This window comes from Scyliorhinus torazame, chromosome 4 (genome assembly GCF_047496885.1).
Source record: "Scyliorhinus torazame isolate Kashiwa2021f chromosome 4, sScyTor2.1, whole genome shotgun sequence".
NCBI classification, from domain to species: domain Eukaryota; kingdom Metazoa; phylum Chordata; class Chondrichthyes; order Carcharhiniformes; family Scyliorhinidae; genus Scyliorhinus; species Scyliorhinus torazame.
In genome coordinates, this window is record NC_092710.1 from 258,551,285 (window position 1) to 258,574,317 (window position 23,033).

Genomic DNA, 23,033 nt, shown 5'->3' on the forward strand with positions numbered 1-23,033 from the left:
GAGAAACACGTGGTTGGGGGACCGGAGCATCCAGCCCGGTTTGTCTGCAAGCGTTCGTTTGCCCCTTTTCCAAACAGCCTCTTGCTCAGAATGTATTACATTTCCAACTTTTCCCAGGTCTAATTGTAAGGTCAGCAACCTGAAATGTTGGGTGGGATTCCCCTGTCCCCCCCAGCCATGTGTTTCTCGGCAATGCGCTGTCCACTGGCAGCGGGATTCTATACTCCCGCCGCTGGACAATGGGATTTCCCATTGAAGCCACCCCATGCCACCAGAAAACCCGTGAGCAGGGTTGCGCTGCCAGCGGGAAAAGAGAATCCGAACAGCCGGAGAATTCCAGCCATTAACTCCGTTTCTAGCGCCACTCAGACATGCTGAGTTTTTCCTGCTTTTTATTATTATTATTATTTTAGTCAGGCTCTGTTTAATCAGAGATTTTTAGAGGATGTAATTTTCTTGCGCACTATTCATTATGTTTTCCTTCAATTTCTATTTTGACAGATCCTGCGAAACAAATGCTCAAAATTATCCTGCTTGGATGTGTTCTGCCAGTCTTTGTGTTCATTTTTCTCTTCATTTTGGTGGGCTGTTGCACCTACAAATATGTGTGTATCAGTGATCAGAAGCAACCCCTAAATCTGGTAAGCAGCTTCAACCAACTTGCTACAATGAACCCTGATGACTATGCTGTTATTCCAAGGCATGCAGGAAACCTATCATGTGGAAAGGATGCATTAGAGGGAATATTTCATACAATTTCTATTCTGGGTTTCTCCTATTTTAGAGAGCTTGACGGCGAATGAATGAGTGACCTGAGTCACTTGGTGGTTTTCATCGCACCAGAAAACAGTGTACACATTTGTGCAGGGATTAGCAGTGTCCCTCATTAATCTCGCTTCATGTTGGTCGTTTTTGTTAGTTCTCTAGATTGGTGGCTATGTTGCTATTCCCCATTGCTGCTTTTACCTGATACTTTGCTCCGGCATCTTAATCTTTGTATCAGTTGGGAATTCCTGGCCCCAGAATGCGCCAGATATTTCCACCTATTATACAGTGTTCAATCCCACTTGAAAGCTAAGCAGGAATGCAGTAGATCGCACATCAGGTTAATGGAGCGGGTGGGATTTTATGGCAGGACCATCCGGTCCCGCCAAGGGCGATTCTCCATCACAGGATACCCAGCAGGGAAGCCCCATTGACAACAGAAGGACCAGAAGATCCTGCCATGGCCAATGGCAGGCTGTCTCCATTGCCACAGAACACGCAGGGAGGGGGGGGGGGCACAAAATCCCAACCAGTGTCTCTGTGAATTGTTACAGGGAAATTGCCTCTATTGACTAGGAGGAGGTAGAGCAGAGAGCGTTAGAAAAAAAGTGTGCCTTGGAAAAGGAAGAAGAGAGTGAAGGCTGTTGTAGTTTCTGGGAAAGTGAATAATGAATAATCCCAAATATAATTTATATTTTCCTAAATTTTTAAAGATTGTATAGATTACATTTTATTAATTGTGAAGCAAAAACGTTGAACTGGGTACAGCAGTTTTAACATGAAAATATCCAGCAGAGCACGTCCATGAACCAGTCTAGAAGTGTATCACTAATGGGGCTGAAAACAGAATGAGGAAGTGAGTATAGTTTGAAATTTGACAGCTATGTCCCAGGTTACTGTTTAGGAACGGAAGTTCAGATAACTGCCACATTGAAACAAAGGACTTTTTTTGGTTGACAGCAGAGAGAAATATGCATCATTAACCACATTGATGCCATTTGCAAATGATGTGATTATGGGGTGGAGGAGTTGGTGGCATAACCTAGCATATCTTTTCTCTTCATCATTATCCAATCCACTTCTGAAAGCCACTAGCAGTCCATCCGGCAGGCCCACTGCTGTTGGAGGACTGGGCCTCCTTTGAACAGCACTTGGCCTTATTTGTACGCATCCACTGGCTGTAGCAGAAGCTCACCTTCCAGGACAGGCTCCAGATCAGGCCTGCCACCATAATAGACCACCTGACCTCTGGGTCAGAGGATGGTAGATTCCTGGAGTTGAGGTGGCTCAATCTGTGGAGGAGGGGATGTCACCAAGGCAGTGTCCCAGCCTGAGTTTGTAATGCCTGCAGAAGCATTTCTGTGCCCCACTCCTACAGAAATGACAGGTAACTCACTTGTGAGATGCTGTTCAGCAGATTATCACTCTGATTCTATCCGGAGCTGGCCCAGTCCAACAGTGGCAATCGGGATCCGAAAGACATCATAGGCCTGATATGCGTTGTAAATGTATCTACTACCTGGCTCTGGGTTCCACTCTGGCCATCCAGCAAGGGACCCCATTTAACATTACTGGGATTTAAGTGACAGTGAGATTGGAGCAATGACATTACCCATCAATTTTAGGAAGCTACCATGCCGTGTCCTTCAGACATAAGAGCTGAAAAATTAGCACAATGGATCTTGAAAATTAGTTTATTTTATTGTATTATGCATTTTCAGAAAAAAAACAAGAAGTTTGTAGGCATTTTTTGTGATGATTGTGCCCCTTTAAATACATATCTCTGGTAAGTTCATAGAATCTTAGATAGGTTACAGCACTGAATGAGGCTTTGGCCCTTTGTGTCCATGCCAGTTCTCTGCAAGATCAACTCAGCTGGACCCACTTTCCCTCCAGAACCTTGCAAATCTTTTCTCTTCATCATTATCCAATCCACTTTTGAAAGCAACAATTTAATTTGCCTCCATCACACTCTCAAGCAGTGTATTCCAGCTCTGAACTATTTTCTACATAAAAAGGTTTTTCCCTGTGTCACCTTTTGGTTCATTTGTCAATCAGCTTTCATAGAATTTACAGTGCAGAAGGAGGCCATTCGGCCCATCAGGTCTGCACCGGCTCTTGGAAAGAGCACCCTACCCAAGGTCAACACCTCCACCCTATCCCCACAACCCAGCAACCCCACCCAACACTCAGGGCAATTTTGGACACTAAGGGCAATTTATCATGGTCAATCCACCTAACCCGCACATCTTTGGACTGTGGGAGGAAACCGGAGCACCCGGAGGAAACACACGCACACACTGGGAGGATGTGCAGACTCCGCACAGACAGTGACCCAAGCCAGAATCGAACCTGGGACCCTGGAGCTGTGAAGCAATTGTGCTATCCACAATGCTACCGTGCTGCCCAGCTTAAATCAGTGTCCCGTGGTTCTCAACCTTTCTGCCAAAGGGGACAATTTCTCCCTATCTACTTTGTTCAGACCCACCTCTATCGAATTTCCTCTCAACCTTGTCCAAAGAGAACAGTCTCAGTATCTCCAGTCTATCCATGTAACTGAAGTCCCTCACCCCTAGAATCTGAGTATTTTTCTGCACTCTCTCTAATGCTTTCGCATCTTTTCTGAAGTGTGGTGCTCAGCATTGGACACAACACACAACACAAGAGTTGAGCGCCTGAACCAGTGTTTATAATGACTCACCATGACTTCCTTGCAAATGTACTCTATGCCTCTTCTTCTGCAGTCCAGGAACCCAAATTCTTCATTAGCCACTTTATCAATCTATTCTGCCACCTTCAATGATTTATCCATGTTTCTCCCCAAAGAATTCTCTACAGAATTGTACCATTCAATTGAATTTGCCCATCCTCACTCTTCTTCCCAAGTTCATCATTTCTCACTTGTCTGCATTATATTTCACCTGCAACTTGCCCTCCTATTTCACAGGCCTGCCCATGTCCTCTAGAAATCTATCGCGATCCTCCTCCCAGTTCATAATAGTTCCAAGATTTATGTGCTCTCCAAATTTTGAAACTGTGCCCTGTACCCAAATTCTAATTCAGTAATTCGTTTCAAGGAAAGCAGTGGTCCTAATTCCTATCCCTGGGGAACTCTGCTATATATCTTTCACAGATGGTTAGCAGTTTCAAATTCCTAGGGGTGCACATTTCCAAAAATCTGTCCTGGTCCACCCACGTCGACGCTACCACCAAGAAAGCACAACAGCGCCTATACTTCCTCAGGAAACTAAGGAAATTTGGCATGTCCACATTGACTCTTACCAACTTTTACAGATGCACCATAGAAAGCATCCTATCAGGCTGCATCACAGCCTGGTATGGCAACTGCTCGGCCCAGGACCGCAAGAAACTTCAGAGAGTCATGAACACCGCCCAGTCCATCACAGAAACCTGCCTCCCATCCATTGACTCCATCTACACCTCCCACTGCCTGAGGAAAGCGGGCAGTGTAATCAAAGATCCCTCCCACTCGGCTTACTCGCTCTTCCAACTTCTTCCATCGGGCAGGAGATACAAAAGTCTGAGAACACGCACGAACAGACTCAAAAACAGCTTCTTCCCCACTGTCACCAGACTCCTAAATGACCCTCTTATGGACTGATTTCATTAACACTGCACCCTGTATGCTTCATCCGATGCCAGTGCTTATGTAGTTACATTGTATGTGTTGTGTTGCCCTATTATGTATTTTCTTTTATTCCCTTTTCTTCTCATGTACTTAATGATCTGTTGAGCTGCTCGTGGAAAAATACTTTTCACTGTACCTCGGTACACGTGACAATAAACAAATCCAATCCAATCCAATCCAATCCAGGTCCAAAAAACAACCGTCCACCACTCTTCTCGGTTTCCTGTCACTCAGCCATCTTTGTATCCATGCTGCCACAGTCTTTAACCTAGTTGACAAGGCACTTTATCAAACCATTTCTAGAAGGCCACGTGCAACACATCAATTGCATTACCCGAATCAACCCTCTCATTAAAATAAAACTCAACCAAGTTATTTAAGTATGATTTGCCCTTAACAACTCTGATTTGGATTTTGTTTATTGTCACGTGTACCGAGGTACAGTGAAAAGTATTTTTCTGCGAGCAGCTCAACAGATCATTAAGTACATGAAAAGAAAAGAAAATACATAATAGGGCAATACAAGGTACACAGTGTAACTACATAAACACCAGCATCGGGTGAAGCGTGCAGGGGTGTAGTGTTGATGAGGTCAGTCCATAAGAGGGTGGTTTAGGAGTCTGGTGACAGCGGGGAAAAGATGATTTTGAGACTGTTCGTGCGTATTCTCAGACTTTTGTATCTCCTATCCGATAGAAGAAGTTGGAAGAGTGAGTAAGCCAGGAGGGAGGGGTCTTTGATTATGCTGCCCGCTATCCCCAGGCAGCGGGAGGTGTAGATGGAGTCGATGGATGGGAGGTAGGTTCGCATGATGGACTAGGCTGTGTTCACAACTCTCTGAAGTTTATTGCGGTCTTGGGCCGAGCAGTTGCCATACCAGACTGTGATGCAGCCCGATAGGATGCTTTCTATGGTGCATCTGTAAAAGTTAGTAAGAGTTAATGTGGACATGCCAAATTTCCTTAGTTTCCTGAGGAAATATAGGCGCTGTTGTGCTTTCTTGGTGGTAGTCCATGCTGCTTCTCTCAATTAATACACATTAGTTCAAGTACTGTTAATTTTGTCCTGGATTATCAATTATAAAAGATTTCCCAACACTGAAGTTAAACTGTCTGGTCTGTAATTCCTGGACTTATCTGACTTTTTTTGAACAAGCATGTTGTACCTGCAATTCTCCAGTCCACTGGCACCACCCCTTTATCAGAGGATGATCGGAAGATTATGGTCAGCATGCCAGCAATTTTCACTTTTACTTCTCTCAGTATCCTTATGCATTTGATCTGGTCCTGGTGACATATTAAATTTAAGTACAGCCAACCTTTCTAGTACCTCATCTTTTTCAAATTTTAGCCCATCCTGTGTCTTAACTACCTCTTGGGCGTGATCCAACGGCCACGCTGCGCCGGAATAGCAGCTTGTTGTGTGCAGCATGGCTCTTGAAAGCCAGGTGGCCCTGCTCCTGGAACTAGCTGGCTCGCACCGCTCATGAGATTCAACGCAATCTCGCGAGGCGTTGCGTTGTGAATCCTGCCCACAATGGACGGGATCGCATTTTAGCGAAACTGTATATCCGAGCGAGGCAGTAAGCCTCACTCTAATGGGGTTGTTTTAGCACACTGGGCTAAATCGCTGGCTTTGAAAGCAGACCAAGGCAGGCCAGCAGCACGGTTCAATTCCCGTACCAGCCTCCCCGAACAGGCACCGGAATGTGGCGACTAGGGGCTTTTCACAGTAACTTCATTTGAAGCCTACTTGTGACAATAAGCGATTTTCATTTCATTTCATTTTCATGCGCAGATTCCCGAGGTACCTGAGGCTTTGGGATTCATCCCCTTCAAACTCAGGCGAGTGCCATTCAGCACTGGTCTCCACAAATGGGGACCAGATGGAATGGCACTGGTGGGGGTCCCCAAGGGGATCGGAGGCCCCCAGCTGCATTTCCTTTGCCAGGGTGGTGTCCTGACACTGCTGGTGCCACCTGGGCACCCTGGCAGTGCCACCTGGGCACCCTGGCAGTGCCAACTGATCACGCATGCGCAAAAATGCCAACTTGGCACCTTGGCAGTGCCAATATGGCACCCTGACAGCGTAATCTGGGTGCCAGCCTGGCACTGCCAGGGTGCCAGGTTGGCACCATCTATTGTGTCCTGGCTTTGCGATATTCTGAAATCCCCACTTTAAGGTTGCGTCCATAATTACCTCAAACAAGTGTATCCTTCCCTCTCCTCAGCTATCACCGGTATTATCTATCACTTTGCAAATAAATGTAAAAATTTTTGCAGCTTTAAAACTTGTATCTAAGTTAGTATATTTTCAAGATGTCTATGGACAGAATTTCTCCTTTCCCCGCTAGCAGCTTTGCAGGCATGGGGTCATGCCTGGATGGCCTTCCTACCGCCTCCCGTTCACCCCGACCTCTCCACAATTTTACTGTGGGACAAGTGAGGCCTCAGCGAACCCATCCTTGCCCCAATTGAGACCCTTAACTGGCAAATTAATGACCGATTTCAAACTGTTCACAGTTGTCTGTCCTAAATCTCAATGTACGAAAAGCAGTGGGCAGAAGAGAGTTTTTGGTGAGTGAAATTTGTACTCGCAGGTGAAGAAAACAAAAATGCAGGCTATGATTTTTGATGTCAAGGTTAGTTTAGTTTTTTTTAAATGTATGTTTGAGCATTATTTATAAATATTTGAATCTGAATTTTTCTCCCTGTGAAGAGTCTGAGGGAACTTTCCAGTAGGTGCACTCAACTCCAGCAGAGTTGATAACAGTGTTCCACACTGCCAGAAGGGAAAGGCCTTCATGAAAAAAAGAAGTTATTTTCATGAAGAATGTATCTCTTTAACACTAGTTCTCTAATCTTAATACCAATATAATCATCATAGAACACTAAAAATTCTGCTTGCTTGAAGCTATTTCAATCTCCAACTTTATCTGCTTTCTTTCAGTTGTTACAGTATCGGCCATCAAAGAAGACATTCATATTTATTCCACCTGAACCTTTGAAGATTAATATTATGGTTTTTGAAAATGGCGGCAAAAAAGCATTATCACATAGTTCTGTGGATCCTGACGATTGTGAAACCCCCTTCACCTCCCAGCTTAGCAGCAAGCCTGCTAAGAAATGGCATGTCACACCTTTGACAAAGGACAGCAGCAAAATTGATTACACGCCTCAGACAGCAGAAAATCCAACAGAAATGTGTGTAAGGAGCAATGAGGATTTGCCCCAGCAAACTGATCACAGATCTCGATCCCATCCCTCAAATCGAAAAGATACGCAGAATGAAGTTCAATATGAAATGATTGTAATGGAGAACGTCAGTCAGCCTCAGCAGAAACTAAACATCCAGCTGTCAAGTGAAGAGTGTGTGGAGCTACAACAAGCTGGGTACAGATCGCAACTGCCAGCACGGCCTCTGATCAGAGAGGCTGCACAGCCCAGTGTTGGATACAGTTTCATTGGGACAGATGCAACTCATAGTCCACAACATGAACAAATACTCGACACACTGAATGGGGAGGTCGACGAGCCACTGCAGACGGGTTACATACCACGTCCAGTTGCAAGTGGTACAAACACACAAACTGTAGGGAGTATGGCTGATTGTGCTAGAATTGGATCACATGTAGCTATTGATCCACAACATGAAACCCTTTACCTGTCAAAAATGCCCCAGCAACTAGAACAGAGTAATTATATGTCCCAATTTCAACCACAACCATTCACTGGAATGGCCTCACTGGATGGTGTTGACCAAGGTCCTGTTGTAATGGTTAATAACGTATACTTACTAAATGGAAGCCACCATGATGATGTCAAGGAGCCAGATGCGACGACATTAGATTGGGACATCAGTTCAGGCAGACTGATCATACCTGCAATCAGCACCAAGACAGATTCAGAAAACAGTGATTCTCTGGTACAAACTGTCAACTCACTGACTGGTCTCCTCTCCTCACTATATACAAAGGACCTTCCTGAGGAAGTAATAATGACTGAAGAAGATACTTACATATCACAGTTCCAAAAACACTGGAGATTGCAAGTACAAACGTAGCGAGCAGTAATCATGTATCTCTGGAAGCATGTGGCATATGTATTTACATTACATTGTGCATCTGTTTTTCCTTCTGTTTTTGCCCTGTTGCTCTCGTGTAGCTTCCCTGGCTGAGAAATTAGCCAGGCAGTCTGGTCCTTGGCCTTATCCTAAGCCTCCCTGTGATTAACGTGAGGATGTATAGAACGTCACAGCTGACATTGGAGTTCAGCAAGCTGGAGATTCAACTGACAACAATGTTAAAGTCTAAAATAATCAAAATACTGCGGGCAATGGAATTCGAAACAAACTGAGAACTCCGGGAAAACTCACCCAGGTCTGGCAGAACCTGAAGGGAGAGAGAACAGTTAATGTTTTGAGTCCATTTGACTACTCATCGGAACTAAGAGAGAGGAAAACGTTGTGGATATCATACTGTTGCTGGAGTGTGAGAGATTGCAACAAAGATATAGTAAAGTGAAGAACAAGAGACAGCTGGGTTGGTGTGGGGTGGGGCAGAGGTGGGAGAGGGAGGGTTTTTTGCATTGAGACAAAAAGCATATGGGATATTAAAAAAGGGGTTAAAATGGAGGAGAAGGGTCACAGCCTAAAGTTGGTGAACTCAAAGTTGAATCCTAGAAGTCTAATCGGAAGATGAGGTGCTGCTCCTCCAGTTTGCGTTGGGTTTCACCTGGAACATTGCAACAGGGCTAAGTGAAGATGTTCTGCAAATCAGTCACCCAGTCTGAGTTAAGTCTGTCCAGGAGATTGAATTGGGAGCAGTGAATACAGTCAACCATATTTTAGGTGGTGCAAGTGAAATGCTGCTTAACCTCAAAAGGAGTATTTGGAGCCTAAAATGGTAAGGAGGTAAAGGGGCAGGTGTTGCACCTTCTGCAATTGCAAGGGAAGGTGCCGTGGGAAGGTTAAAGTCTCTCTTCTTTTAATATGCCCGTTATAACCTACGGCTTTAACCGTGCTTTTCACCATCTTTGTGATATACCCTTTGTGTTTTGAATTAAATTTTGTTCCTAATGCTCCTGTGAAGTGCTTTTGGATATTTTGCGACGTTAAAAGTGTTACAGAAATGCAAGTTGTTGTTGATGATGAGTGGTGGTGAAGATCAAGGGTAAATGGGAAGCGGCATTGGGAGGGGAGATCAATTGGGGAGTATGGAGTGAAGCACCGTGTAGGGTAAACGGGACCTCCTTTTGTGCAAGGATGAGCCTGATATAGTTTAAGGTGGTGCACAGGCTGCATATGACTCGGGCGAGAATGAGTGGGTTCTTTCAGAGGGTAGCAGATGAGTGTGAGGTGTGGGCGGGGGCCAGAAAATCTCTCTCAAATCTTTTGGGGTTGCCAAAAATTGGGATAATTCTGGGTGGGAGTGTTCACTGTCTTAGCCAGGATAGTGGAGGAGGAGGTGGACCGGGACCCTTTGGTGGCGATATTTGGAGTTTCAGAGAAGCCGGAGCTCATGGAGAGGAGGAAGGCCGATGTCTTGGCCTTTGCCTCTCTGATTGCATGGCAGCGAATTTTGCTGGAGTGGCGGTCGGCATCACCACCAGGGGTAGCAGACCTGTATGACCTCCTGCGGTTAGAGAAGATAAAGTATGAGTTAAGGGGCTCTGCAGGGGGGGTTTGAGAAAAGGTGGGGGATGTTTGTGATCATGTTTGAGGGGTTGTTCATCGCAAGACGGAGGGGTGAGGTTGGGGGGAGGGTGAAAAATAGGCAAAATCTGTACAGACTGTATAGTTGATTGCTGGGAAGTATGTTTCCCGGGGTGTTTATTTGCTGTAACCTGTTTTGATACATGTTTGTAATAAAATATATTTTTAAAAAACATGATGACAGATATAAATTGTCAGAACGTGGTCACTGCAAAGAGAACTTTTTATCAAATTCATGCATTACTGAGTTTGTTTGCATATTCATTAACGGGTTTTAGTTACACAGGCCCAACTTTCCCCAGTGTTTCTAACCTGACACTAACCCAGATTCAGAACAATTTTTTATGCTTGTTACCTCTCTCCTTGATGCCATTGTTAAAAATGGGGACCTGGGATTCATGTCACATTACATTCATCCCCCACCATCTGGCCTGCAAAATCCTACCAACTGTCCTGGCTTGACACAATTCACACCTCTTTAACCTGGGGTTACCCCATCTCTGGATCTGTAAAGATTTAATCACCTGCTAATGCTCGCATTCCTAGCATTGTTTGGCATCTTTGAATTTGTCTATATATATGTTTCTGGAACATACCTCTTCATTCACCTGAGGAAGGAGCAGCGCTCCGAAAGCTAGTGACATCGAAACAAACCTGTTGGACTTTAACCTGGTGTTGGAAGACTTTGTACTGTTAAAAATAGCAGCTTCGGCATTGCAATTGACTGTGCTGAATCGGCACCAAATATATAGGAACTGCAACATTTAGCGTACACGCATACAGAATATAAAGCACCCAAATCACAATCAAATGCAAGACTTCAAGTAGCCAGGTAGCATGATTGCCAGTATCAGGCTGATCTTTCAGGTAGTCCGTACACATAGAAAAGCCAAGCAGTTCACTGGAATCGGAAGAGCACAAAGTCGATAGTCAATCCATTCAGCACATCTAGTGTCCAGTTAGTCTTAAAGACTTAAGGAACTAAGGAAGCAGAAAAAATGATTTCGAAAGTAGAATGGAAATAGCATAACTAACAAATTTGAAAATATATTTGGTGCAATGGTTTGGCACATTTTTTTTTTACCTCTGGGCTTCACTTCTAATCCAAAATTGAATTTCACAAATCTCCGTTGCCTTTGTTGACTGTAATGATTAGGATCATTTCCATCGAGGGCATTGGGTAGGCGGTGGCGTAGTGGCATCGTCGCGAGACTATTAATCCAGGGATCCAGGGTGATGATCTGGGGACCTGGGTTCAAATCCCATTACTGCAGGAGATGGAATTTAAACTCAATAAAATATCTGGAATTAAAAGCCAAATGATGACCATGAAAACATTGTTGATTGTTGTAAAAACCCATCTGGTTCACTGATGTCCTTTAAGGAAGGAAATCTGCCATCCTTACCTGGTCTGGCCTACAGCAATGTGGTTGACTCTTAATTGCCCCCTCAGGGGGTTGACTCTTAACTCCCCCCTCAGTCATTCACCTGAGGAAGGAGTTACGCTCCGAAAGCTAGTGATTCGAAACAAACCTGTTGGAATTTAACCTGGTGTTGTAAGACTTCTTAGTGTGCCCTCAAGGGCAATTAGGGATGGGCAATAAATGCCATGTCCACGTCCTATGAATGAATAATAAAGAAAAAGATTATGGCACAAGTCCACAATACAAAGCGGTTACTTGATTACCTCACTTGATTACCACACTGATGAACAATACAAACTGCTCATCTAAACATATATGCCATGTTGTTGAGTGGTACACAGCAAAATGCGTCTGGCTAACCTATACCTGCTGGTTGCTGATCAGTGTTGGGAGGGAGGAGTAGATGACATAAGTTTTAAAACGCTCAACATAATTGAAATTCAAGAAGAAGAACTTGTATTTATGCAGTGTCTTTCATTACCTCAAGGTGTCTCAAAGCACATGACCATCAATGAAGTGTTTTTGAAGTGTACAGTATTGTAATGTAGAAAATGTGACAGTCAATTTGTGCACAGCAAGTTCCTATACACCGAAATGTGATCAGATCTGTTCTAGTGATGTTGATCCAGAGATAAATATTCAGGATCTAGCACCCTGCTCTTCTTTGAAAAAGAGCGGTGGAATCTTATAGGTGAGAGGGCAGAGGAAGCCTCGGTTTAACATCTCATCCATTAACGGCACCACCAACAGTGCAGCATTCCTTCAGTGGTGCACAGGGGTGTCAATTGACATTTTTAGTGCTCTGGAGCAGGACTTGAACCTATAGTATTCTGACTCAGAGTCACATACTTTTCTTTTTTTTCCCGAAAAAAAGGGTCTTAGAATTCACCAAAAGTGATTTTTAAAAGCGCCAGAGTATCCATTTATCCAAATTATTTGAATAATATTTCAATAATTTTGGGCATGAAAGTCAAATGCTGCAGGAGACATTTACCTCAAGATTTGCTTGTAAAAAGGATTGAACAATTTCTGGGCAATTTTAGCAATGTGGCAGGATCAGAAAATGAATGAACTCTGCATCTATTATCTGCCCTCTTTTCCCGACGAGCAGGTGCTTCTTCTGTCCAGCACCTCCTCTCTCGATGGTCATCTACTGCCTTTTCAGGGCAGATTGCCAGCTTTTCTTGGGATCTGGTCGACACATTCTCAGGAGGCCTCTGGTGAGCATGTCAGCTACGATCAAATGGTAATTCTGTTGTGGCCGCCCACTGGTGCTTTCTATAAATGAGCTAAACTCTTGTCTGGACTCTGAATAGGATTCTCTGTGCGTAAGTTCTAAATGCTGATTTTGCAAGTTCAGTTTCTCTTTCTAACTCAAAAGGTAAATGTCACCTGAGGCCGAGAGGAGTGGACTGAATCTTCCTAGCCCATTGGAGATGGACTGGGAAGTGGGAAGTCCATATGTTGAGACGGGATGCCAGGAGAAGAGTGTGATTTCTTCCCGTCATCATGGCTTATTGGCACGTATATGGCGCCAATTAAGGAAGTTGCCTCCTGTCTCTTCTCTGCGAATACGGTTTACATGAGGAACTTGTGTGAGCTGCTACAGATGTTAGCACCAATCCCTGGTAACTTAAACTATTGCTACAATGTGGGATGGAAAAGGTGTGAATTTAGCAGCAGACCGAACTCCTTACCCATTGCCCTTTGACAGAAACAGAGCCCCAGGAATATTTATTTCTGCTTGTAAATAAGGAAAATGCATTTTCTGTCTTCCACACTTTATAATGCACTCACATTTTGCATTGTAGCATCTGTTTAGATTGGGGCAGCTGGTTGCAGCAAAGTGATGCACAATTGGTCCCTTGCCAACAACAAAAGCAACAACTTAGAACTGTTAGGACAATAATGTTCTTTATATACAGATTTTATATTTTATAATTCACTTTTTTAAACTCAATTGTGTTGTATTTCAATATGTTCTTACATAAAAAATGCAAGCAAGTTGCACATGGGACGGGATTCTCCGATCCGCCGCCGGGTCGGAGAATCCCGGGGGGTAGCGTGAATCCCGCCCCGCCGCTCCGATGCTACCGTATTCTCCGGTGCCGGTTTTCGGGCGGGGCCAGGGTTTACACCACGCCGGTCGGGGACCGTTGGCAGGGGTCCCCCCAACAATTCTCCGGGCCCTGATGGGCCGAGTGGCCGTCAGTTCCTGGCCAATCCCGCCGGCGTAAAATGGACATGGTCCCACATGGCGAGACCTGGCTGGGAGGCCGTCTAGTGGAGTCCTCGGGGAGGCGCGGGGTGGGGGGGGGGGGATCCGGCCCCGGCCCCGGGGGGGGGGTCCCCATAGTGGCCTGGCCCGCGATCAGGGCCCACTGATCTGCGGGCGGGCCTGTGCTGTGGGAGCACTCCTTCCTTCCACATCGGCCTCTGTAGGGCTCTGCCATGGCCGGCGTGGAGAAGAAACCCCCTGCGCAAGATCACGCTGGCGGTTCTGCGCATGCGCGGGACCACGGCAGCCCTTCGGTGCCAGTTGGCGTGGCGCCAACCCATCCGGCGCCGGCCTAGCCCCCAGAAGTGTGGAAGATTCTGCAACTTCCCGGTGGCCCGATGCCGGAGTGGTTTGCGCCGTTCTTGGCGTCGGGCCATCCCGCCCACGGTTTTTGTTTCATTTTAAGACACTTAGGACTTTGCTCGGTGAAGCACAATAAGTAACAATTAAACATTCGGTGTACAGGTCAACTTCCAATTTCCTGACACTCGTCACGTAAAGTTTTACAAAAGGAGGGGAGGACACAAGAGGCAGAAACAAAGTATCATAGAAATGACTTTTGGCAACATCAGATAACGTACCCATAATGCTTCAATGCACTATTTTAACAAAAAAGGTGTAAAGTCCCTGAGCGGGATTCTCCATTGGCCAACGCAAAAATCGGGAAAGGCGATTGAGTGGAGATGAGACCAAAACCGGGGCCAGCGCCGGACACCCAGAATGCCTGCGCTGGTGCTTCGACAGCGGAGTCAATGCATTCTACTCTGAACTACAGTAAACGCTGTTCACATATCATTAACAGGCCTTACCCGGTATTCTCCGGTGCCACCGCCAGGAGGAATTACCAACGGCGTATTTCACTTATGGTTTAAAAACTCGGGAAACAAGTACCAAGGTTGATGAGACAGAGAGGAGATGGAACATGCTGAGGTGCGACCATGGGCTGCCGGCCCTGTCACTGACAGGGTTGGCTGGGGGTGGGGGGGAAAAGTCTGCCAGGATCAGGATGGGGGCAGAAGGTTGCGGGGGATGACCAAGGGATGGGCGGTGGGGTCGAGTGTACACCTATGGGACTGGGGCACCCAGGCATAGACCACCATTGCTGCGGCCTGCAAGGCAGCCATCGTGCTGTACACCCCAGTAACCGCCCACTGTGGTTGTGCTGAGTAACACCAGCCATATGGGTGCACCCACCCCACAACACCACCGCCACCCTCCACAAACCAACTCTCTTTCTCCCTCCCTCCTCCCCAAGCTGGTAGCACATGGCCCACCCAAGGGCAACGCCCACAACAGCCACTGCAGGAGGGCAGCGTATGGGAGCTGCGGAGCGAATCACAGGCATGGGTAATGCCAGCCAACGATACACCTGGCAGCAGAGGCGGGAGTGAGGGTCAGAGGCCCCACTGTGCTGCGCAGCGACCGGGCCAGGAGTGCGGAGGGCAGAGTGCCAGGGGAACAGCCAGGTGTGGGGATGGAGGAGAGAGGGGGGGACATGCGGGGGCAGAGTCTGCAGTGCAGACCATGACCACCATGTAGCCCATAGGACCTGGTTGGCCGGGGGTGGTACGCACCATGCTAACATGTCTGCCTTTCACCCCCTTGCAGACAATGGACTTCTGGGGCGAAATTCTCCCCCAACGGCGCGATGTCCGCCGACTGGCGCCCAAAACGGCGCCATTCAGACGGGCATCACGCCGCCCCAAAGGTGCGGAATGCTCCGCATCTTTGGAGGCCGAGCCCCAACATTGAGGGGCTAGGCCGACGCCGGAGGGATTTCCACCCCGCCAGCTGGCGGAAACGGCATTTGTTGCCCCGCCAGCTGGCGTGGAAATGATATTCGGGGCGGCGCATGCGCGCGAGCGTCAGCGGCCGCTGACAGTTTCCCGCGCATGCGCAGTGGGGAGAGTCTCTTCCGCCTCCGCCATGGTGGAGACCATTGCGGAGGCGGAAGGGAAAGAGTGCCCCCACGGCACAGGCCCGCCCGCGGATCGGTGGGCCCCGATCGCGGGCCAGGCCACCATGGGGGCACCCCCCGGGGTCAGATCGCCCCGCGCCCTCCCCAGGACCCCGGAGCCCGCCCACGCCGCCTTGTCCCGCCGGTAAATAGCTACTTTAATTTACGCCGGCGGGACAGGCAATTTCTCAGCGGGACTTCGGCCCATCCGGGCCGGAGAATCGAGCGGGGGGGCCTGCCAAACGGCGCGGCCCGATTCCCGCCCCCGCCCAATCTCCGGTACCGGAGACTTCGGCAACCGGCGGGGGCGGGATTCACGGCGGCCAACGGCCATTCTCCGACCCGCTGGGGGGTCGGAGAATGACGCCCCTGAATCCTACCAGGTTTAAACTAGTGTGGCAGGAGGGTGGGGAAATAGCAGGCCAGGTAGAGACTGGGGTAAAAAGTGAGACTGAGCTAAACATAGTGCAGAATAAGAGCAGGCAGAGGGAAGCCACATGGCTCAGCAGGTCTGTAGGTCTGGAGTGCGTTTGCTTCAGTACAAGAAGTATAACAGGTAAGACAGATGAACTGAGCCTGGATTACTGCATGGAACTATGATGTAATTGCAATTACGGAGGCATGGTTAAAGGAGGGACAGGACTGGCAGCTTAACATTCCGGAATATTGTTGTTTTAGACGGGACAGAAAGGGAAACAAAAATATGGGGGAGTTGCATTGCTGATTAGGGAGCAGATCATAGCTGTGTTGAGGGAGGACACATTGCAGGGATCTTGCAGTGAGGCATTATGGGTGGAGTTCAGGAATAAGAAGGGTGAAATCACAATGTTGGGAGTGTACTATAGACCTCCCAACAGCCCGCAGGAGACAGAGGAGCAGTTGTATAATCAGATATTGAAAAGGTGTGAAAAAAGCAGGGTAGTTGTGCTGGGTGACTTTAACTTCCCTATATTGACTGAGAATCCTTTACAGCCAGGGGCTTGGATGGAGAGCAATTTGTTGGATGTGTCCCATCAGTATGTTGACAATCCAACCAGGGAGGAGGCGATACTAGACTTGGTATTGGGGAATGAGCCAGGCCAGGTGATTCATGTTTCAGTGGGGGAGCATTTTGAGCTTCACGACTATCATTCCATAAGATCTCAAGTAGTCATGGATTAGGACAAGAGTGGCCCACGGGTGAGGGTGCTTAATTGGGCGAGGGCCAATTACATCCAAATTAGCCAGGAACTGGGGAATGTGGATTGGGAGCGGCTATTTGAGGCAAATCCACATCTGAGGCTTTTAAAGGCCAGTTGATTGAAAATGAAGGATCAAAATGGCAGGGTTCGAGAACCATGGATGACTAGGGAAATTGGAAGCTTTGTCAAAAGGAAAAAGGAAGCATATTTTAGACCTAGGCATCTAAAAACTGACAAAGCGCTTGAGGAGTATAGTGAAAGTAGGAAGGAACTTAAACGTAGAATTAAGATGGCTAAAAGGGGCCATGAAATGTCTTTGGCAAACATGGTCAAGGAGATTACCAAGGATTTTTATGCATATATTATAAGCAAGAGAAAGAGTAGGCCCACTCAAGGACAATGGAGGGAAGTTATGTGTGGAACCACAGGAAGTCGGTGAAATCCTTAATGAGTACTTTCTATCGGTATTCACCAGGGAGAAGGAGATGACGGATGTTGAGGTCAGGGATCGGTTTGTGATCGTTCTTGAGAACGTCAATATATCAAAGGAGGAAGTGTTGAGTATCCTAAATTGCAATAAGGTAGACAAGTCCCCGGGGCTGGATGGCATCTATCCCAGGTTATTGCAGGAGGCAAGGGGAGAAATAGCTGGGGCCTTAAGAGATATCTTCACATCCTCTTTGACCACAGGTGATGTTCCAGAGGACTGTTTAAGAAGCGAAGCAGGGATAATTATAGGCCGGTGAGCCTGACATCGGTGGTTGGGAAGCTTTTGGAAAAGATACTGAGGGACAGGATGTATGCACATTTAGAAGAAAATGGACTAGTTAGTGACAGGCAGCATGGTTTTGTACGGGGAAGGTTGGCCGGGATTCTCCGACCCCGCGCCGGGTCGGAAAATTCCCGGGGGGAAGCGCGGATCCCACCCCACCGCCCCGTCGCCGGCTGTCCTATTCTCTGGCGCCGCTTTTCGGGCGGTGGCGGGATTGAGTCGAGTGTCGTCCAATTTTGGCCAGTCCCGCCTGCGTGAATTACTCACCTCACTCACGGCGGGATCTTGCAGGTAAGTGTGCTGGGGCGGTCCTGGGGGGAGGCCCGGGGGGGATCTGACCCCTGGGGGAGGGGCCCCACGGTGGCCTGGCCCGCGATCGGGGCCTACCAATCCTGCGGGCGGGCTGTTTCCGTGGGGGCCTTCTTTACTCTGCGCCGGGCCCCTGAAGGGCTCCGGAGAAGAGAACCCTGTGCATGCACGGAAATAAGCCTGCCGTTCCGCACATGCGGAAACTCGCGCCGGCCCATCGGGAAAATTGGAGAATTCCTCACTTTCGGGGGCTGTTGACGCCGGAGTGGTTGGCGCCGGTTTTCCCGCCGGCGTGGGGACTTAGTCCCCAGAAGGGAGAATCCCATCCGTTATGTCTCACCAACTTGATTGAGTTTTTTGAAGAGGTGACAAAGAAAATTGATGAGGGAAGGCTTGTGGGTGTAATTTATATGGACTTTAGTAAGAAATTTGACACGGTCCACATGGCAGATTGGGACAAAAGCTAAAATCACATGGGATTCAGGATGGGCTGGCTAGATGGATACAGAACTGGCTTGGTTGTAGAAGACAGAGAGTATTGGACTTTAAAACAAAGGGAGTGGCAATTCTGGTTAATAAAAACGTGGCATTCAAGGTGGGAAGTACAGAGGCAGAGCCGGGGGGTAGATTTATTATAGTCAGTGGGAAGCTGGAGAGAATGGCAGTGGTGTTGGTCAATATATACGCCCCAAACTGGGCTGATGTCGCGTTTGTCAGGAGGGTGCTCGGGAAGATTCCGGACCTCGACTCGCACCGGCTGATTATTGGGGGGGGGGGGGATTTTAACATGGTTCTGGATCCGACACTAGACCGGTCGAGTTCCAGGTCGGGAAAAGTATCAGCAATGGCGAAAGAGCTGCGGGGGATCATGGAGCACATGTGGGGGGTGGATCTGTGGAGATTCGGGAAGCCAAGGAACAAGGAGTATTCATTCTACTCCCATGTGCACAAGGTGTATTCCAGGATAGACTTTTTTGTACTTGACAAAACGCTATTAGCAGGGGTGACGGGCACTGAATACTCAGCAATCGTGGTGTCGGATCATGCCCCACACTGGATAGACCTACGGGTGAGCACAGGAAAGGCCCAGTGTCAGCAGTGGAGGTTAGATGTAGGGCTTCTAGCGGAGGATGAGGTCTATGAGTGGGTGAAGGAGGCTATTCGGGCGTACATAAAGAGCAACAACACGGGTGAGAGGTGGTTTGGGAAGCATTGAAGGCAGTTATCAGAGGGGAATTATCTTGATTCGGGCCCACAGGGAGAAGACTGAACGGGCGGAGTTGGACAGTCTGGTAGGGGAAATTTTACAGGTGGGCATGATGTATGCGGAGTCTCCGGATGAGGAGCTCCTGAAGGAACATCAGAGATTTCAAATGGAATTTGGGCTCCTGTCCACAGGTATGGCAGAGGGGCAGCTGAAGAGGGTAAAAGGGGCGATATAAGAATATGGGGCGAAAGCTAGTAGGATGTTAGCTGAGGAAACAGGAGGCGGCGAGAGAAATTGGGAAAGTAAAGGATATGAGGTGGAAGGTGGTGGTGGACCAGGGGGCGGTAAATGATGTGTTTCGTGAATTCGATAGTCGACTTTATAAACCGGAACCCTCAGCCGGGGAGGAGGGTATGAAGCGATTTCTGGAGGGCTAGAGTTCCCAAAGGTAGATGAGGAGCTGGTGAAAGGCCTGGGGGGCCCAATTGGGCTCGGGGAGGTGATAGACGGATTAGGGGCGATGCAATCGTGTAAGGCCCCGGGACCTGATGGATACCCAGTGGAGTTTTATAAAAGGTTTTCTGGGTTACTGGGGCCGCTCCTGGTTAAGGCCTTTGATGAGTCTAAGGAACTGGGAGTGCTCCCCCCAACGCTATCACAGGCATCGATCTCTCTCATCTTGAAACGGGATAAGGCCCCAAAGAGCTGTATATCATACAGGCCGACCTCCCTTTTGAACGTAGATGCTAAATTGCTGGCAAAGATCTTGACCACACATATAGAGGACTGTGTCCCCGAAGTAATCGGAGAGGACCAGACGGGATTTGTGAAGGGCAGGCAAGTGGCATCCAACATTAGAGGGTTCTTAAATGTTATAATGAAGCCAGAGAGGGGCGCGAGGTTGAGGTGGTAGTAGCTATGGGTGCAGAAAAGGCCTTTGACCGGGTGGAATGGAAGGTCCTATGGGATATTCTAGGCAGGTTTGGGTTTGGGCAGGGATTTGTGGATTGGGTCCAGTTGCAATATTAGGCTCAGGTGGCGAATGTAAGAACCAACCGGGTCCGGTCAGAATATTTTAGTCTTTGTAGGGGGACAAGACAGTGATGCCCGCTCTCCCCACTACATTTGCCCTGGCCATAGAGCCCTTGGCAATGGCCCTTAGGTCATCGAATGTCTGGCGGGGGATAGTGAGAGGGGGGGTGGAGCATAGGGTCTCGCTCTATGCGGACGATTTACTTCTTTATATTACAGACCTGTTGGGGGGATGGCCAGAATCATGGAGATACTGGAAGAATTAGGGCGTTTTTCAGGCTACAAACTAAATATGGGAAAGAGCGAGGTGTTTGCGATTCAGGCATGGGGGCAGGAAAGGGGACTGAGGGAATTACCTTTTAAAGTGGTGGGGAAGCGCTTCAGGTATCTGGGGATTCAGGTGGCTACGGATTGGGGGCAGCTCCACAAGTTAAATTTGGGCAAAGCGGTCGATCAGATGGGACATGCTCCCACTGACACTGGCAGGGAGAGTGCAGACGGTGAAGATGACAGTCCTCCAGAGGCTGTTGTTCTTTTTTCAACGTCTCCCGATTTCTGTCCCGAAGGCGTTTTTTAGGAAAATGAATGCGGCGATCTCGGGTTGTGTGTGGGCTGGTAAAACTCCGAGGGTGAAGAAAGCACTCCTGGAACGGGGCCGCGGGGAGGGGGGCTTGGCCCTCCCGAGTTTTATTAATTATTACTGGGCGGCCAGCATATCGATGGTTAGGAAGTGGGTAGTGAGGGAGGGGTCGGTTTGGGAGCAAGTAGAGGTGTCATACTGTAAGGGTACGAGTTTGGAGGCTTTGTTAACGGCACCTCTGCCATTCTCGCTGGCTCGGTACTCCACAAGCCCAGTGGTGGTGGCAGCCCTGAGGGTGTGGGGGCAATGGAGACAGCACATGGGATTGGAGGGGGCATTGGATTGGTCACTGATCTGTGACAATCACCGTTTTGTTCCAGCAGGGCTGGACGAGGGCTTGAGGAGGTGGCAGCGGGCAGGGATTGAGAGATTTGGGGATCTCTTCATTCAGGAGGGTTTCCCCGAGCCCGGAGGCTTTAGAGGAGGAGTTTGAGTTGCCGGGTGGGAACGGGTTTCGGTACCTACAGGTACGGGATTCTATCCGGAGGCAGGTCCCAAACTTCCCTCGCCTCCCTCTGAGGGGACTACAAGATAAGGTGATGTCAAAAACAGGGGTTGGGGAGGGGAGGGGAGATATATAAGGAATTGATGGAGTGGGAAGTGGTCCCAATCGGGGAGGTGAAGAGGAAGTGGGAGGAAGAGTTGGGAGGGGAGTTAGAAGTCGGACTATGGGAAAAGGCCTTGAGGAGAGTCAATTGATCCTCGTTGTATGCCAGGCTTAGCCTGATCCAGTTCAAGGTGATCCATAAGAACTAGGAGCAGGAGTAGGCCATCTGGCCCCTCGAGCCTGCTCCGCCATTCAATGAGATCATGGCTGATCTTTTGTGGACTCAGCTCCACTTTCCAGCCCGAACACCATAACCCTTAATCCCTTTATTCTTCAAAAAACTATCTATCTTTATCTTAAAAACATTTAATGAAGGAGCCCCAACTGCTTCACTGGGCAATAAATTCCTTGGATTCACAACCCTTTGGGTGAAGAAGTTACTCCTAAACTCAGTCCTAAATCTACTTCCCCTTAATTTGAGGCTATGCCTCCTGGTTCTGCTTTCACCCGCCAGTGGAAACTACCTGCCCGCATCTATCCTATCTATTCCCTTCATAATTTTATATGTTTCTATAAGATTCCCCCGCATCCTTCTAAATTCCAACGAGTACAGTCCCAGTCTACTCAACCTCTCCTCGTAATCCAACCCCTTCAGCTCTGGGATTAACCTAGTGAATCTCTGCACATCCTCCAGTGCCAGTACGTCCTTTCTCAAGTAAGGAGACCAAAACTGAACACAATACACCAGGTGTGGCCTTACTAACACCTTATACAATTGCAGCATGACCGCCCTAGTCTTAAACTCCATCCCTCTAGCAATGAAGGACAAAATTCCATTTGCCTTCTGAATCACCTGTTGCACCTGTAAACTAACTTTTTGCATCTCATGCACTAGCACACCCAGGTCTCTCTGCACAGCAGCATGTTTTAATATTTTATCATTTAAATAATAATCCCTTTTGCTGTTATTCCTACCAAAATGGATAACCTCACATTTGTCAACATTGTATTCCATCTGCCAGACCCTAGCCCATTCACTTAGCCTATCCAAATCCCTCTGCAGACTTCCAGTATCCTCTGCACTTTTTGCTTTACCGCTCATCTGAGTGTCGTCTGCAAACTTGGACACATTGCCCTTGGTCCCCAACTCCAAATCATCTATGTAAATTGTGAACAATTGTGGGCCCAACACTGATCCCTGAGGGACACCACTAGCTGCTGATTACCAACCAGAGAAACACCCATTAATCCCCACTCTTTGCTTTCTATTAATTAACCAATCCTCTATCCATGCTACTACTTTCCCCTTAATACCATGCATCTTTATCTTATGCAGCAACCTTTTGTGTGGCACCTTGTCAAAGGCTTTCTGGAAATCCAGATATACCACATCCATTGGCTCCCCGTTATCTACAGCACTGGTAATGTCCTCAAAAAATTCCACTAAATTAGTTAGGCACGACCTGCCCTTTATGAACCCATGCTGCATCTGCCCTATGGGACAATTTCCATCCAGATGCCTCGCTATTTCTTCCTTGATGATCGATTCCAGCACCTTCC

General features: G+C 47.9%; 1 protein-coding gene across 1 annotated transcript in view; it reads left to right on the forward strand.

The window, feature by feature from the left end:
• The window catches only part of LOC140410893 (uncharacterized), a 61,985-nt gene extending 51,829 nt beyond the window's left edge, over positions 1–10,156 (forward strand). Inside the window, exons 6-7 of the mRNA XM_072499665.1 lie at positions 502–641; positions 7,364–10,156. Of these exons, the coding sequence (XP_072355766.1) occupies positions 502–641; positions 7,364–8,476 (1,253 nt within the window). The 3' untranslated portion in view covers positions 8,477–10,156. The remainder of the gene's footprint in view (positions 1–501; positions 642–7,363) is intronic.
• The last annotated feature ends 12,877 nt before the right edge of the window (positions 10,157–23,033 follow it).